Below are 16,590 nucleotides of genomic sequence, written 5' to 3'. Positions count from 1 at the left end.
AGTCCCACTTTAACAGAACTGTTATCTACCACTTCTCAATTCAGATACATAACTGACAGACAACAGTAAAACTTCAGTTCTTGTTTCTCAGCCTATGGGCAAAATAGACTGAAATAAAATGACTAACAGCAACACAGTACTGCAGCTAACAGTAAACTGAATCTGGCTCGTTATTGTTCAGGGTTTAGTATGCAATTTCACATTAAAGCACTACCAACACACACAAGACAGCATTACTTTGACTAGCAATGCGTAAGGTTGATTTTGCACTGACATAGAGTAATCTATCTTTTATTATAGGATTTCTCCAACGAGGTTGTTTGAAATCCTTGTGTAATGGAAGGACAAATATAAGTGAAGATTTCCTGAATTGATCTCATTGCTCTTTCATTTAAAAAAATACTGCATACAATTTAAAATACGCATGGAAGTACGCATTGAACATATAAGTCCACATATGCACCTACAGGAAAATAGCTGAATTCATACCTCGTGGCTTTCCCTTTATGTTCTAAAGTATTCTCGCAACTATTGAAGACTTTATCAGCTGTGAAATTTTCATGGCTTTATTTAATACCTTGTAGTCTAGTGGAAAGGAAATGTTTCTTTCAATGGATTTTCACTTCATGAATGTTCTGATAAGTTATCGTACCTGTTATATGAGGATACACAGAAAATCTTTGCAGGCTCCATTCCTCCAACACTCATTTTAATTTCAAATTAGGCTCCATTGTGATGGTAAAATAAATACAATTTTGTTTATAATTTCTTACCTGTCTCGACTTCTACGAGAAGGGAAAGCAGCGTTACAGCCCTCAACTGTGCAAATATGCATTTCTTTGAGATGTACATTTTTAAAATGCATTTTTACACTGTAAGGGTTTTTAAAAGTCTTCTTACAGATGTCACAATGAAAGCGGCTTTCTTCCTTCTGAATCCCTAGTGCATGTTGGCTGACATGATCCATATCTTTAGAGTCTTCAAAACAAGCAATGGCAGCACCCCTGTTTGACAAAGTGCTGAAAAAGCCCCCGGTCAGCAAGTGATGTTGTAATTCAGGGCAGTCATCTTTAGAAATCCTGCGTTTTGACTGCTCTTTAACATATATGGGGGATTCAGTCATTGGTTTTATAACATCATTTTGGTGGTGTATTGGATCTTCATATACAATCTCATGGGAAACTATTTTTAATGGTTGATTCTCTTCTGGTTTAACCTCTTTCTCACAGTGATGTAATTCATTCTCAGAGATATCCTTGATGTATTGGTTATCTGGCGCAAAGACAGATTCAAAATACTTTGGGCCCTCCACCCCAGAGACAGATTTCCATGAATTACCTGAATGGGGGTGATTTTCCACCCTGCCGGACACCTGCTTCTCTATCTTATGCTCACAGGACTCAAGCTCTCCATCGCTTACCACTTGCAGACGTGTATCATCTTCAGAACTGGCAACATCACTACCTTCATGAGGCGTTTCAACAACTTCTTTCTCTATCTTAATAGGCATGCTTGATTTACGGGATTTCTTCTTGGGTAGCACATCAAATGGCAATTCGTTTGAAATAAGCTGCTCTGGTATTGAGGAAGAAACAAGGGGCAGAGAAGGAAGAGTACCTGGAGTATTAGCCAGCTCAGCTGGTGTAACTGGACTACGATAGAAAGGAAGAACAGGCTGTACTGTTTTCAGATTTGGAAAGAGGACACCATTCTGTCCAATACTGGGAAATCCAGCCTGGCCCTTTGCGTCTGTACAAGAGCTGGCATAGCTGGTAATTGTTCTGCTATCCGGAGCTAAAATCGTAAATTCTGTCCTTTTACTATCTCCAGGTCCAGCAATTGTCAAACCGTTTCTTAGATCTTTGTCCCTGTTGTTTCTGTTCATCGGCATATGGAGTCTGGGGTTAGGATTCGCACTATGACGATTTCGACTACGCAAGGAGCTAAATACCATATTGCAGCCCTCGATTGTACATTTGTGCTTTATCTTCAGATGAACAGCATTATAGTGTATTTTCAAAGTACCTTTGTCATAAAACGTCTTTTCACATGCAGTGCAGAAAACACGCCCTTTTCTCGGCCCAGTGCCATTTTTTTCAACAGATTTCATTTTGGTTTCTGGAGAGAGTGATGTCATTTCAAGCTTTGCTGCTGCGTTATGTGAACTCGAATCGCTTAAAAGGGCATCATCTTCTGTTTTAGTGGTGACATCTGGACCATTTATGATCCTCTCATTCTCAACTTGAAATGGCGCAGAACTAGAAGTTAGGAAGCTGCTTTCAGTAAAAGGTAGGTGGATATCTTGTTTAGTTTCACTGCTATGGTCTTGACCCTGCTCAATCAAGTGTCTTTCTGGTGGTGAACCTATTAAAGGTGGAGGCACTGGACTGAAAAACTGGAATGGCAGCATGAAAGCCATGCTATTCACAATATTCTCAAAGGGATGAATGTTGGTGGGGCTCATTTTGTCCAAGGAAGCTGAAAAATTAGGGCTATGTTGATTGCAGCTCTCTATGAATGCCCTAATATCCAAATTAGCAGTAGGTGGTGGTATTATAATTGATTGCCCTTCTTTCTCCTGAATTGCCATTAACTCTACAATGGACTTAGTTTCTCCAAAACGAAGAAATTGCTGCAAAGTAGCCAGTTCTTCATCGTTGGTCATTATGCTCCAGTGATCCAGAACCTTTCCTGAAGCATCCTACAGCAAACAAACAAACAAAAATTAATTAGTGAAATAGGAAAAAAGAAAACCCCTTCCCCCCTTCTCCCCCAATCTCTCCCCACAGACTAGAAACTCTTCAGCAAAATCATGAAATTACTCTATTTAACAAGAGATTAATAGCAATTCTGTGATATTTTCTTCAAATTTTACCACATTGGCTTTACTATTTCTTTCTGAACTAATAGTAATACTTTCCAATAAACTGCTCTTTTTCCACAAAAATTAAGACACATCATTTGAACAACAGCATTCTCAAACTATAGACAGCAGAGATGGAGCAATCAGATCAAGATTTAGCTCCTCATTTAAGTCAAGTACTCTTTAATTGCAAGTTTAATAATCTTCCAAGTAACTAAGATCAGAGAACAAATGAACCTGTATTGATCTATTGCCAGTGTTCACAGAGCACAGCTGTAATTACACTGGAGTGTTGGAGTTCTTTCAAACTCTAGCTATGCCTAACTTTTCCCAATAACTACAATAAATATTTTATCACAGAACATGTATTTGATGGCCTACTGAGATTTTTCACAGTGCATGTAAGAGTTTCTAAGATGATGAAGAACGTAACATTATAAATTTTTCATGTGGTAGAGGTTCAAGGTAATTGATTCCATATTTTTAATCCTAACACTAAAAAGCAAGATTATCAAGACCATTAAATATTGATTCGTGTCATAATGTAAGATCATCATATTACTTTACATAAAAGGTAACTTCCATAGTAGCAAGGACTAACATCAGGGTAAGCACACAGGGCCCAATTTATCCTTGATGCAGCTCCAGTAAGCTCAGGAGCACCACATCAGTGATGAAGATCGTCCCCCGTGCTTGAAATGATGGCAAGTTTATTTGTCAGTGTATTATTCTGCTATATTGAAGTAAACTTACTGGTTAAATAATATTTTGAGTAAATTTGGAAGCCTTTCCCAGTAACCTTTCCCCTCCCCCCCCTTATTTATTTATTTATTTTGCTCCTTAGTTTCCTTTTACTGATAGATTTGAGCAAAGAGGAAAGATTTCAGTTAGGCTTAAGTAAGAGGAGAGCAATGACCAAAAACTAACCCCTCCTTTTCTGGTGCTACTCTTTTACAGATCTATTGCCTTTCAGATGTACTACATGGTTAGCACATTGTGAGCTAGTGAAAATATCAAGCTAGAAAGTATTCTGAAACATGACTCAATTATCGTAGTTACATTTAAAAAAACCCTCTTAATGCAATACCTGCAGCACATATCCACGTATATAATCCTGTAGTGTCCAATCCAGAGCATGGAGAATCTGTATCACCTCTTCCTGCTTCAGGACACTGAAAAGCCGATCTAGCAGAATTTTAAGGCGCACGGGAATAGCTTGGGTTCCATACAGCATGAGGCTACTGATATCAAAGACAACATTGGATTGAACTATTTCCACCTGGCTTGATGGATAGAGGTTGGGAATCCTTAATTTGCTCAGGGCTGTAAATAAAACCATAAAACATAAGTAAACACAAGTAACAAGTGGTATGAAACTGAATGTAAAGACTATTGAGGAAGGCAGTACAACACGCAATAAAACAACACGTGAGGAAAGGTGTAGAATGTTTTATATAGGTTGTAAGAATAAGTATTACCATGTGCTACCCATCCATGGCGGCATTGGTCACATTGTCGCTGATTTATTTTCCCAGGTTTGAAACACTGACAACTACAGCTCACCAGAGTGCATCGGATAGCCTGCAAATCAATTGAAAGGTTGATATGTAATGGATAAGCACCATCTAGCTATGCACATTACACCAAGACAAGCCTAATATATATGTAAGTTCATACAAGCTCATTCCTATTAACATGCAATATAATTAGTCCAGGCAAAACCTGCGTTTAAACAGAGGTGGTATTGAAAGAAGAAAATTGGTCACCAGCTAAAGCACTGGAATGTGATGATAGTAAAGTATTTAGTGATATACCTAGCAACACTCCTGAGGATCTGCTTAGGCTGATGCACCTTTGTAGCAAAAAGAAATTTTTCTGGGACATTTGTCTAAGATACGATCTTCATGTAAGCATCGCTTTTCTCATGGAAGCTTGAAAAGGACACACAGATGAGAGTTTTGCTGAATCTCTATAATTACAACAAATGAAGTGCTAATGAGCAATATTAGCTCTGCAGTGATACAACTCCTCATAGCCAGCAGTATCCACGTAGAATACGTGCATCCTGTCGTGCAGAAGTTCACTGATGCTTCCCAGTCATAGATTTCATCAAAAAGCACTCCCATCTCCTCAGAAATGATACTCTTACATTTTGCAGGGAAATGCTTGAAGGATAACAGGCAAAAGAGAACACACAAATAGCAATCAATTGCACTTCTCAATTTGTGCATCACTTTATCACCAAGATCATACATAATACAAATCAAAATAGTAGTCAAAAATTCCTAATCAACAAGGCAGCACAAGCTTGCTTCCTGGTATTTATGCTTTCTTCTGTACATGCCCATCTGCTGCAGAAGGCAGATACAACTTGGTGGTTCATGTTAAAGCTCCATAGGCACTGCCACAGACCAAAGCATTTGTATGACTCTGTAACACTTAGATCTGAAAGGAATATTTATTGAGGGTGGAAAAGAAAAGACATTAATGTACAGAAGGTCTGAACTGGAATACAAGAAATATTGGATTATGTGATTGCAACATGCGCATGAATTTTTCTGTTCTTAAAACAAAATGGTTTCCATCTCAAAGTACAGAGAAGCAATATGAAGTAAGGCTAAGTTAAGCCTACTACTGGCTGCTGCTCAGACCTCCTTCGGTCTTGTGCAAAGTGGGATCTTCCACTGCTGAGTAACATCCAAGAAAATGCAAAAACAGGATTCAAAGGAAAAAAGTGACATCTTTTCCTCAGTGCTGGTATCCCCACACTAGCACTTCTGGCAAATGTACAAAGCAGCAAGTTTTTGGACAATCATGGTACAAAAGATGGAGACAGGAAATGCTTAAAATAAAGAGGGCGTGGAAGAAAGGTGGTTTGAGCAGCGAGAATATGGAGAATGAGGCTGGCTCAGGACAGAGGAGTGTACTAAATAAAACAGTCTTCTATAAACAAGCACGTGCAGGAGATGGAATTCCTACTGCTTTACATGACAGCCTGGAATTTTCAAGTCTTGGTTGCTTACTTATCAAGGACTTAGCTTACAAGCACATCTTGATACCGAGACTCATCTTTATTTGAAGGATTGGAACAAGTGGCAACAGTGCTATTGAAATCTCTGAATCGTTTTGCCTTTAATCTTTTAAAGGAGTCATTGCAAAATACTGAATTCTTGAGAAAAGCTCTGTGCTCCCCATGAAGTCATAAAATACGCATCAATACCCTACACAGTGTGAATTGCTTCACTTTAATAGAGGATGCATTTTCATTTAGATGCTAAAATCCCTTAATATAACAATAAAAAGCCACAAAAATCTTATGGAAAGGTCAAAAAAAGAGGCATGGTTTTCTGATGATTCATTTCTATCACAAAACACCAAACAATAACACAGTCTAATTCTTCTACTTCCGTAATACAGAATGTTCTGTGACTTACACAAACTGAACTCCTTCCACAGCCCATCCCGCTGGGTTCAGTAAGCTGAATTCCACAAATGCATCTTTTGCATTTGTAGACAGAACTACAAAAGCTCATATCCTACAACAGAAATAGATATGAGGAAAAAAGCTGTATGGTATGTGTGCTTGTCCTCCTGTCTTCCTCTATAGGTGTAAAAGATTTTACGTGTTAAAAGGGGTGCATATTGTTTTACATGTGGGAAAGGAGCAATTAGACAGGGAGCATCATCCTCCTTATATTCAAAGTGTGGAATGAAGCCCTACTCAAATCAATATATTAAAGCTTCTGGACGCCACTCTTAGATGTGGTTAGCTTGCATACTGTGAACATATCAGAACACCCCTAAATCAGTATCTGTTGCTGACTTAATAAAAAAAAATTACTCATAAGAATCCTCAAGAGGAAATAAATGTCATTTTCAAGTTGGTATTGGTAGCATTTCCCATCATTTGTGGTTATCAGAGTCTGTTGCCTAAAACTTTTCCAGCAGCATCTGCAATAACACAGTCACAGAACAGAACACGGAAAAATTAACTTTTAAAACAATCTGCGAGTCACAACTTCAAATCTTCGCTCACTGCTCAACTTAAAAAGGCACTTCTAAAAGATGCATTTTGATTATCTCCCAAATCAACTTAGATCAGAGTTTAATGAACAAAAACATAACAGAAATCCATGAGATCAAAATGCTTGTCTTTTGCATGTTAATCCTGTTATCCTTAGTATGCCTAGTCTAAGATGCTGTAATTATATCGAGTCTTTTAACGAGCTTTATTTTCCCAGCACGTGGAACATACACACAATTTCAGTCTGCAGAACAAAGGAAAAACTTTCTACACTGTAAAGCTTCAAAATCATAATTAAAGGATTGGATATGTAAAGGGAAATTAAAGTGGAAAGTTTTTTTCTGCAGCCCTTTCATTCAGGGCTATTATTTCATTTCTTTTTCCAGAAACATAGAGCAGATATTAATGTTAATAGAAATAAAAATAAAAATCTTCTGCTGTCCTCAAGGATGTTGCTATTGTCTTCCAGTCCCTCTCCCTACCAGAAGGATTTCTCCAAACCCATTATTAGTGACATTACTACTTTTCTTTTCTTGCATTGAAATTCCGATCAAATTTTCTGTGATTTTAGCAGCAAGGCTGTGAGAAGCTGAACCTTGGATTTTTAATGCAGGTGACTCTTAATTAAGAGAGATTAACCATTAAACCAGCCACCAAAAACCACCTATCTGCTCATAACCAAATAAGAAATCTTAGCCCTCCACTGCCTGAAAGTCATGACTGCTGACTTTTTCTTTTTTTTTTTCCTTCCAGATATTGATGTGGTTTCAATTGTGCTTCAAAAGTTACCAAACATTTCTTTTCAACCCACTCTCAGCCTTCATGGCTGAAGAAAAGCACAAGATAATGGGACAAGTTCATTCTGATTCTTGCTAAAGAATTGGGCTTAATTTCAGAAAATACATCTGTGATCATCTATGCATTTTTGAAGCCCTTGTGGACATACGCTCACTTGCGATCGCAGTGTACTAACAACAGGCTGAAAACTGTGCAGTAAGAGAAGACGGGCAAGAGGAGTGTTTGTGATTACCCAAAGATGCAGAGGAATAACTGTATCAAACCTCATTCCATGTTCAATGGAATCTAGTTTGACAGCTCTTCAGCATGGGAAACAAATTAAAGAGTAAATAATCCTGCAGATGCCGTCAGGCCTGAGCCATGGATCCCAGCCCACACTGGGACACAGGCTGGCTTTGCACGCAGGAACCAAGGAATGGCAGAGCAAATCCCAGCTCCTGAGTACCACCCCACACCAGCGGTGCACAGGTCAGCACCCTACCTTGCTCCTGTCACTCAGGGAAACCTCTCCTTCTCTTTGTATAAAAGCGATCGCTTGCTTTAGAAATGGCTTCTCCTCAGATTGCTGCTGTCCCATGAAAAGCAGCAGAGCTTCACTGCTGCATGCTGCAGATGAACTATGAAATGGTGCCCCCAGTGCTGCCTTATGGACATTTCTTGCAACTAGGAATTAGAAATTCTTAGTTTAAAGTGCAAGTTTGGAGAAAAAGGGTATAATTACATGAACACAAATGTGTGAGAGCAGCTTTCCTTACGTGGGATGTAACACTAAGAATTTTTCATGTCATCATGGAGGGTTTCTAGCAACAGGCAGCATCTCTTACAACCACCTCACCTAATTGTCCCAGAGGAATTTATGCCACTGTCCATTCCTTTGCCAGACAGCTTTAGCCACTTCCCTGGATATCTACTGCACAGATAAGTTCTGTCATGATTTAAAGCAAGTTTTCAATCTACATTTTGTCCACTTCACAAGCCTCCCTGCACCACATCAATAGTTTTTCATTTCACCTGTCCCACAGAATACTTGCAACCTTCAGCCTGCCTACTCTGCAGTATGTGTTTAGTCCTCATGGCTCTCCATGACAGACTTTGGTTTCTGCTCTTTTGTTGAGCTCCCTGCAGTTGGTTCAAATTATATGTTTCATCAGGATCACAGAAGTTGGTGTAGTGCTCTAGATGGTGTAAAATCATAAATCAGTTATTGTAGGCTTAGCCCAACCCCTAAACCTAATAGTTCTGCATATTGATGTTAGAGCTTAGCATAAGCATCTTTTGTTCCTTGAAGATTCTAAGGCACTCCAACTTGAGGCAGGCCACAGCTCCCAGCTGCCCGGGGGGAGGCACAAAGGGCCATGCAGCACCTTAGGCTGTAGCCACTTCTCCTGACATGCTCACCTCAAAGAGGTGCCTGGATGGAAGCCCTTCCCTGCAAGAAAGCAGAGTGGGAAGGATACACACAGAATGGTGTTCGCTGAGTGGTAATGCACATACGCAGGTCCAACAGTGAGGACAAGCTGAGGGCTACCTGCCCCGTGCCACAACCTGCACATGTTCAGCTCATTTCTGTGTGTTCAGTTTCATGCTATCGTGTGTTTAAGGCTATCAGGTATGGCTGAGGACAAAGCTGTACTGGTAAATCACGCACTGATTAACCAACACACCACTGATATTATTCATCACTGCCATCTTTGAAAGCCTTACACTTTGAAACAGGAGATTTTCCATTCACAGCACATTTATGCCAACTGCAAGTACATCTGGCTGTTGCAAGTTCTGCTGTCTCTTTACTCAGGCTTAAAAATACTTGAGACTAAAATAAATGAACCTATGAAGTTATTAAAATGAGGGAGAGGTGCCTAGAGGATGTCTGATTGTATCGGACTGAATGCCGCGCAAACTATTTCCACATTCTTATCTCACAAGAGATATTCCTTATAATGTAACAGTGCTGTTAATATTGTGTTTTATAAAATAACTCTAAGCAGCAACAAACATTTCTCACGAGAAGAAAACAGGCCTTACTGTTTGCTGCACTCAGAGAGCATCTGATATTTTGCATATTTGGAACTTTCAATTAAGTAGAGAAAAATTTGATGTGGATGTGACAGAGTAAACAGCACTGACCAAATAGCTCCAACCTTCTCCACTAACAAGCACACTCTATGCCAGCCCCAGATGATTCATTTGGCAAACTGCTTATTAGTAAAATAATTTAACAAAATTCTTGTCTCCTGCGTAAGAGACTAACTGGGTAGAGATGGGAAAGACAGAGATGGGCCACAACTTGCCTCTCCCAGCTCCACTGCACATGAAGTCACACTCGTAATGGAGCGCCTAAATTGGTGATGGCCCCTCAGTAAGCAGGCTGGGTGCTTCTGCTAGGTACGAGAGCCTCCAAATACTGGACAAACCCCTTTTGTTTCACAGGCCCAGCACAGACTGCGGAGTCAAACTTAACACCTTATTGTGCTGAATGCTTTGCCTGGTGCTGATACCACCGCGCTCCCACTTACACTTTTTCGGTGGGGAGACTCCATTAGGATTTTTTCTCCTGAAGGAACACAAAGGCCACAAGTTTGAACATATTTTCTAGACAAGACCACAGAATACATCCCATTAATTATCAGGATCCTTATGTATATACCCATAATGTTTATTTGGGGTCAGATGCCAAAACCTGACCTCCTTTTAAACAGCCCCAGCCTAAGCATACAAGGAAGCAGAGTGCAAGCCAGGTTCTGCAGCAAGTTGTATTGCCGCCTCTCTTTGTGGAGCTCAAGAAGCAATTTTTGGCTAGAATGGGACCAAACTTCCCTCTTGCAGGTACTGTCTAGCACCTTGAATTGAAAACATGTAATTGTCCTTGACACAACAGACAAAAAATAATCTTCAGAACTGGCCAAAAGGTGGTGGGGCAGAGAGAAACAGCTTGGTGAGACGGCATTGAAATTAGCTGATACTTTTGTGAAATGGCAGCACTCTTAAATCAAGCATGGTTTTGGATTTAACAGAGTTTTAGCCGGTTACTGAATTATGGGCTGCTTGCCTGTGCATCACCGCTTTGTTAAAAACCATTGGGCGAATAGCTGTGATGAGAGACTGAAACAAATAAAGACTTCCAATCCCCAAGCAGACCTGGCTGAGCAGCAGCTGCGGTGCTAACAGAGAGGTGCCCTGGACAGACTGGGCAATGCAGTGAGGTGAGTAAGCAGAACGGAGATGTGTTTGAGAAAGGAGCACACTGCAAGGCCAAACTTCAATCACAGCATAACTTGCGGGATGAAAATCACTCCTCATGCATGTCACTTACCCTAAAGGGCCCCTTAGGGCACCTCTCATTAACGGTACTGTCAAAATAATTATAAGAAGAGAATGCACGTATGTGTGCGTGCACATGAACTGCTACTCTTTAAACAAAAAGCACTGGACAGCAGAGCTCCATTTTGCTGTTGAACAAGGTGCTTGTAGATACACCAGCTAACACTGCAATTAATCTCACTTGTTAACAACAGGTGTGTTGAAAGACAGCTTGGTCAAACTGGGAAATACATTTAGCTCTCCTTTTCTTTTGCTGTTCAATTAGGAAAACATAACGAGACATACAAATTGCAGAACCAAACATGTCACACCATCATTATCTTACAGTTGTGATTTACATTTGGATCTGAAATAAACTACAGTGCTACGCTTCCTGCGGTGCACCTGCCACAACTGTGTAGATCACAAACCCTTACATTTTGCTGACTATTAAACAGTATTTATCAATAGAATCCCAACTTTCTTTTTGATAAACTTACAGAAAAGTCATTCACATCAGTGTATTTCGGAAATGAACAACAGATTGCTGCAGATTGATGAGAAATTCTGCATATGTTTTAGGGGTAAAGATGGATCCCCAAATAGAAATGGTGTGAAAGCTGTTATAAAATACTACGTGTTATTTAACCTAGCAAGTATCCCATGCACATACTTCTTACTTCATATCAACATGCCATGCAACCCATGTTAAATGCTGAACCTACAGATGCGTCCAGGAACTGAAGCTTAATGAAATATTTAACACCAAGCCCCACATTAACAAGAATCATTACAAAGATATATGCACAAGTATCGGAGAAATTGAGAGTATCTGTGAAAATGAACAGTAAGTAAACCCTTTAAAATATGCCTTTATCTGTTAAGAGAATTTAGAATGTCGTGCAGATGCAATGTGAGTGAATTAATGTTTCAAAGACCATCCCAATGTGTACAGCTCGTCACAGTGCTGCTCAAGCCTTAGAGCCGTAAAGTAACACGCTCAAAGTCTTCCCTTCTGTGTTACAGACAGAAGAGACAGGTTAGAGAATAAAAGGAAAATAACAGCACTGCACGATATTTGTTGTAATGCAATTTCATTTTGTGCAGTTTCATAAATTTTAAACTCAGTGTTTGTACACACAGGCATGGCTCTCTCTGTAGTCCTACAGTTACACAATGTTTTACACAACAGCACAGTTCCACTGGTAATTTCACAATTTAAAACTTCATATTCCTTTGTATGGAATGCAGGTGTGAAAAATTAAAATGGCTTTCTGACACTGACATTAACTTCAATAGGTAACAAAAAATTTCTGACTTCAAATTTGAACTACAGCCCATTATGAGCGAGGAACAGTTATTCTCCTCCCTCAAAATAATTGACTTTGAGCTTGATGATTGAAGTTTCAGCCCCAGTAATATATACTTATGTATTTAGATATCGATTGGCAAAAAGTAACTAGAACTCAGGGATGTAGCTTTTCAAACTTGAGCTGTAGCATCTGCTTGGGACAAAACCGCTGGCAGCACGGTGCATACAGCTGGCACTTACTGCACTACCGAAGCCATGAAGGGCAGGAGATGACCCAAAGGGCCAAACCCAACAGCTTTTTTCAACTGCATTTTGTGGGGGTTTTGCTGGAATAACGAATTCAGGATCAGTACCTGACTTTCAGCTCAAATCCGCATAAAAATACTTAACCCTGCCACAAAACATGAAAGGTGCTTTGAGAACATGAACGCATAGCAAGAAGTGTAATCTGATGAACAGAAATGTTCTTTAATTTGTTTATCAGAAATATATTTACTTCTGGACTCCGCATTACTGAAAGCAAAACTAAATGACTGGCTTGCCTAATTGGAAATAGAATGCCATGCTCAATACTGCAGGAACTGTATTTCAACACTAACATGAACAGTAAAGAAGCTGAAGTTGACATATTTGGTATCAAAAGCTCAACTTTTGCTGCAGCCTAAGAGTGCACAATTTGATATCAGCTACAGAGAGGCCATGAAATGGCCCAAAATTTGGAATAATTTTTCCTGTTCACGACAACGTCGCTCTCCTGCAGGTCTGGATATGTTTGCAGATACCATTCTCTTTATGGTTCTAAATAGGCTGAAGATGGTTCAGCAGTTCAAAGACTTAGCAGAACAATTTTTAAAATCAATCAAGCAAAACTCCTACAGTAGATGTGACCTAAGAGAATCTTCCATAACATGAGATACCTTTTGCTTGGTCACTTCTGTTAAAATAAGCTTTGTCCAAATAAGCTGCTGAAAACTCCAAATTTGGATTCAAACAGAAATGCAGAATTATATTGATATTAAAAAAGATGAAAATCCAAATTTATTACTATTACATAGTAATTGTAAGAACGTATCACATAATATTGCATCCTGGAAAGCCAATATTTTCCCGATTTCAGTAAAAGAAGAAATGAGAAAGGAATTCTTCAGTGTATTTTGTTCTAACGGCCAGAACAAAGGAAAGCAACGCACGTTGTAAGCAGTTAAAAACAACGCAATCCTACTTTGCGGCACAACCTGCAGCGAGGCTGCCCACCTCACATTCCCCGAGCAGAGAATGAGCCACAATTTCAGCGTTTTAAAACCAAAGACAAGAGGCTCTGTTTCTCTGCTAACATATTTTCCAGCAAACTGCAGTAAACACAACTGTATTTTCAAAAAGAAGGTTAAAAATAGAAACCTATGATCTTTTCCCACCTAGAATCATATCCTTACAATTAAAGACTATTAGCTGGCATCCCTTTTAACCGTCAAACTCAGACAGTGGCAGTTCTATAGCCACAAAGAGAAGCAGTAAATGAGAAGAACATGTTACTACACTGCATTTGAGAAAGTTTGGCTCCAAGCTATGCACTGATTAATATCAGATCTCCTTCTTTACTTGCCTCTTGACAATCTTGTCACATCTGGCTGACAAATCCTTACAAGCTTATCCAAACCAAGGCAGCCCAGATCATGCTCCGGGAGTAGCTTGGAGGAAGCAGCAACACCAGCCATGCACTGATGTGCCATCATGAAACTAATGAAGCTGACTTCACTTGCAGACTGCAGGAACACGAAGAAACACAACATGCCTCGAGGTTTTTGCAACATAGCACAGAGTTAGCTCACCAAAGATAAGACAAACAACCAGCTTGCAAGGTTCAAGAAGCCAAGTAGTTATGTGAATTGCAGAAATTTATACATAAATTGCTCGAACAACAATCTCAACTAAATGAGCACACCAAAGTCCAGCTTCCGATTGGATGTGAAAATTGATTGCTGACTGCCCTTATAGTAATGATTTGAATTGGAACAAAACCACTTCATTTCATTTTCTCTCCCCCACTTCCACAAAATCTCAAAGTTGCCTGGTTCTCCAGATTATTCAAAAAACAAATATAGATTTATGTTAAAAAAAAAAAAAAAAAAAAAAAAAAAAGGAAAAGAAAAAAGGGGAAAAAAAGAAAAGGGCCACTTTTATGCTCAGGATTTTACAGAAGGACAAACCACAGTCTGTATACATCAGCAGACTTCCCTTGGGTTAGTGATCTGCCCTCTCCTCATTTTTAAACCAAGGATTACACGGAGGACTTGAAGTATTCGGGCAATTAATAAACCAGAAAATAAAATGCTGTACCTTAAACACAGCTAACAAAACCTCACTATGTCCAAGATGACAATTAAACCATCTTTTTTTTTTTTTTTTTTTTTTTTTTTTTACACGATGGAAAAAAATTAAAAATAAATTAAATAAGCATCCTTTATTCTGATGCATTTAACCTCTGAATGAGCTCAATATGTATAAGAAAGAAAACAACGTAACAGAAGACACCCTCGTATACACATACACACACTCATACACTCTCCCTTTCTCCCCCCTTCTGGCTCCCCCTGAATACAAACAGGCTGATCTAAGAACAGAATTACCGGCCTTATTTTCTGGATGCTAAATAGTCAGCAATAAATTGTATACAAAGGGCATACATTAGGTTCCACTTTAGTGGTAATTTCTAAAGAACTTCTTACTGAAATTATATTGTTGCCTGCTCTCCAGTGCATTTATACGTCATAATAATGATAATGTATCTGCTTAAAGCACTTGAGTCAGAACACATCTGAGCCACAAATCACAGATTTTACTGCTATTAATGTATATTGAGGACTTGTACAATTAAACATCGTCAAGTATTTATGATTTACATGCTACTACTTCAATTGGAAAACAATTACACAAGTGATGGCTCTGCTCATTATAAGCAGCTTGCAATTCAGCATTACTTACTGTAGGATAGAAAAGTCATACAGTTGCTTACAGAGCACAGCAGAAAGAAAAACAGAATTTTTTAATATATTTTCCTACTTTCACGATATCTCTTAGTAATTAAAGAAATGCAGAGTGCAGCTCACTACAGCTTTCACCTCCATTGTTCATAACCCAAAACAACACCATTGCAAGAATTTTTATATCTCCACAGTGCATAACCACAAGTAAAAGTTGCACAGTAAAAACACACATTCATATATAACTGCAAAGAACTTTCCTTACCTCAGACATTCTTACTGTGCTTATGTTTCCAGAGCTATAAAACAGTTTCCCATTCCCTCAGTGAGTTGTACAAAGAAGTACTGGAAACACTCCTGTCTGTACAAGTACTAAGGCAGAACCATCACACGCCTCTTTACTCTTGTCTGACTCTGAGCACCTCAAGGTCTGATGTATGCTCGGGCTGTGCACAGGGGAGTGAAATAGGATCCTCCCCCTTGGTGTTCTCCAGACCTACAGTACGAAGTTGTGTCTGCCTCTCACCTCTGCAGCCGGCTCTCACCTCGCTGCCCCGCGGTGCCGCGCTCCGCGTGCTCCTCCAGTCGCAGGGCAGTCCCCTCACAGCTGGCTCGGAGAGGGCATGACACTCATCTTTCACAGAGATTTGATCAAAAGGAGTCACGGAGGCTTGAGGCACTCCTAATGCAGTGCGAGGAGATTCTACCTCTGCTCTGGCAGCCTAAGTAATGCATTAAATCAATGCAGCTGACCTAAGGCCTATTACAATTTTTTTTCCCCTCTCCAGGAGTGCACAACTATCTGCAAATAAGCTACGAGGTGCTCACAATTAAAAATACTTCTAGTATTAGAGGGTTGTTTTGCAAATTGCTGCAGCTGATTATTTTTCCCTTCTTTTAAGCATTTGCAGATCTTAAGGATTCGTTGAGCGGGGTGTGTATTTTTTTGTTTGTTTGTTAAAACATTTCCCCCTTATCAACTTACTTCTGAGAATTTTATTTCTTTTTATGAAGTTGAAGCTTCCTATTAACAGGAACGCAGGCCATAAAGACAGGAGAATTACTTTCCAGTAATTGGGCCAAAATCTGTTTTCAGTTATTCAGGTGTTGGGTTGCATTCATGGGTTAGAACAGGATTTTTGTCATAGTCATCCCTCACCTATTTAAGAAGGCAAAACAAAACTGATGAAAACACTTCTACTCTTCTTGCTCCTCTACCTTTGCCTCTCATATATTATTTCTTGGCACTCTCCTAACCCAGGAGGAGCTCACCATGCTACGCCCAGAAATACAGATGAATCAGTCACATTGG

General features: G+C 39.5%; 1 protein-coding gene across 2 annotated transcripts in view; it reads right to left on the bottom strand.

The window, feature by feature from the left end:
- The window catches only part of BNC1 (basonuclin 1), a 71,216-nt gene that overhangs the window by 4,425 nt on the left and 50,201 nt on the right, over positions 1 to 16,590 (bottom strand). The window contains exons 1-4 of one of the 2 annotated variants that reach the window (XM_048956760.1): positions 15,544 to 15,691; positions 4,342 to 4,444; positions 3,951 to 4,186; positions 774 to 2,701 (exon numbers count right to left, since the gene is read on the bottom strand). In XM_048956760.1, coding sequence (XP_048812717.1) covers positions 774 to 2,701; positions 3,951 to 4,186; positions 4,342 to 4,444; positions 15,544 to 15,552 — 2,276 coding nt within the window. In that variant the 5' untranslated portion in view covers positions 15,553 to 15,691. Of the gene's footprint in view, positions 1 to 773; positions 2,702 to 3,950; positions 4,187 to 4,341; positions 4,445 to 15,543; positions 15,692 to 16,590 lie in introns of those variants that run through there. The other variant, XM_048956758.1, reaches the window with a different exon arrangement.

This window comes from Lagopus muta, chromosome 10 (genome assembly GCF_023343835.1).
Source record: "Lagopus muta isolate bLagMut1 chromosome 10, bLagMut1 primary, whole genome shotgun sequence".
Classification (NCBI taxonomy): domain Eukaryota; kingdom Metazoa; phylum Chordata; class Aves; order Galliformes; family Phasianidae; genus Lagopus; species Lagopus muta.
Note: the sequence above shows the minus strand (reverse complement) of the source record. Positions and strands in the feature narration are given on the sequence as shown.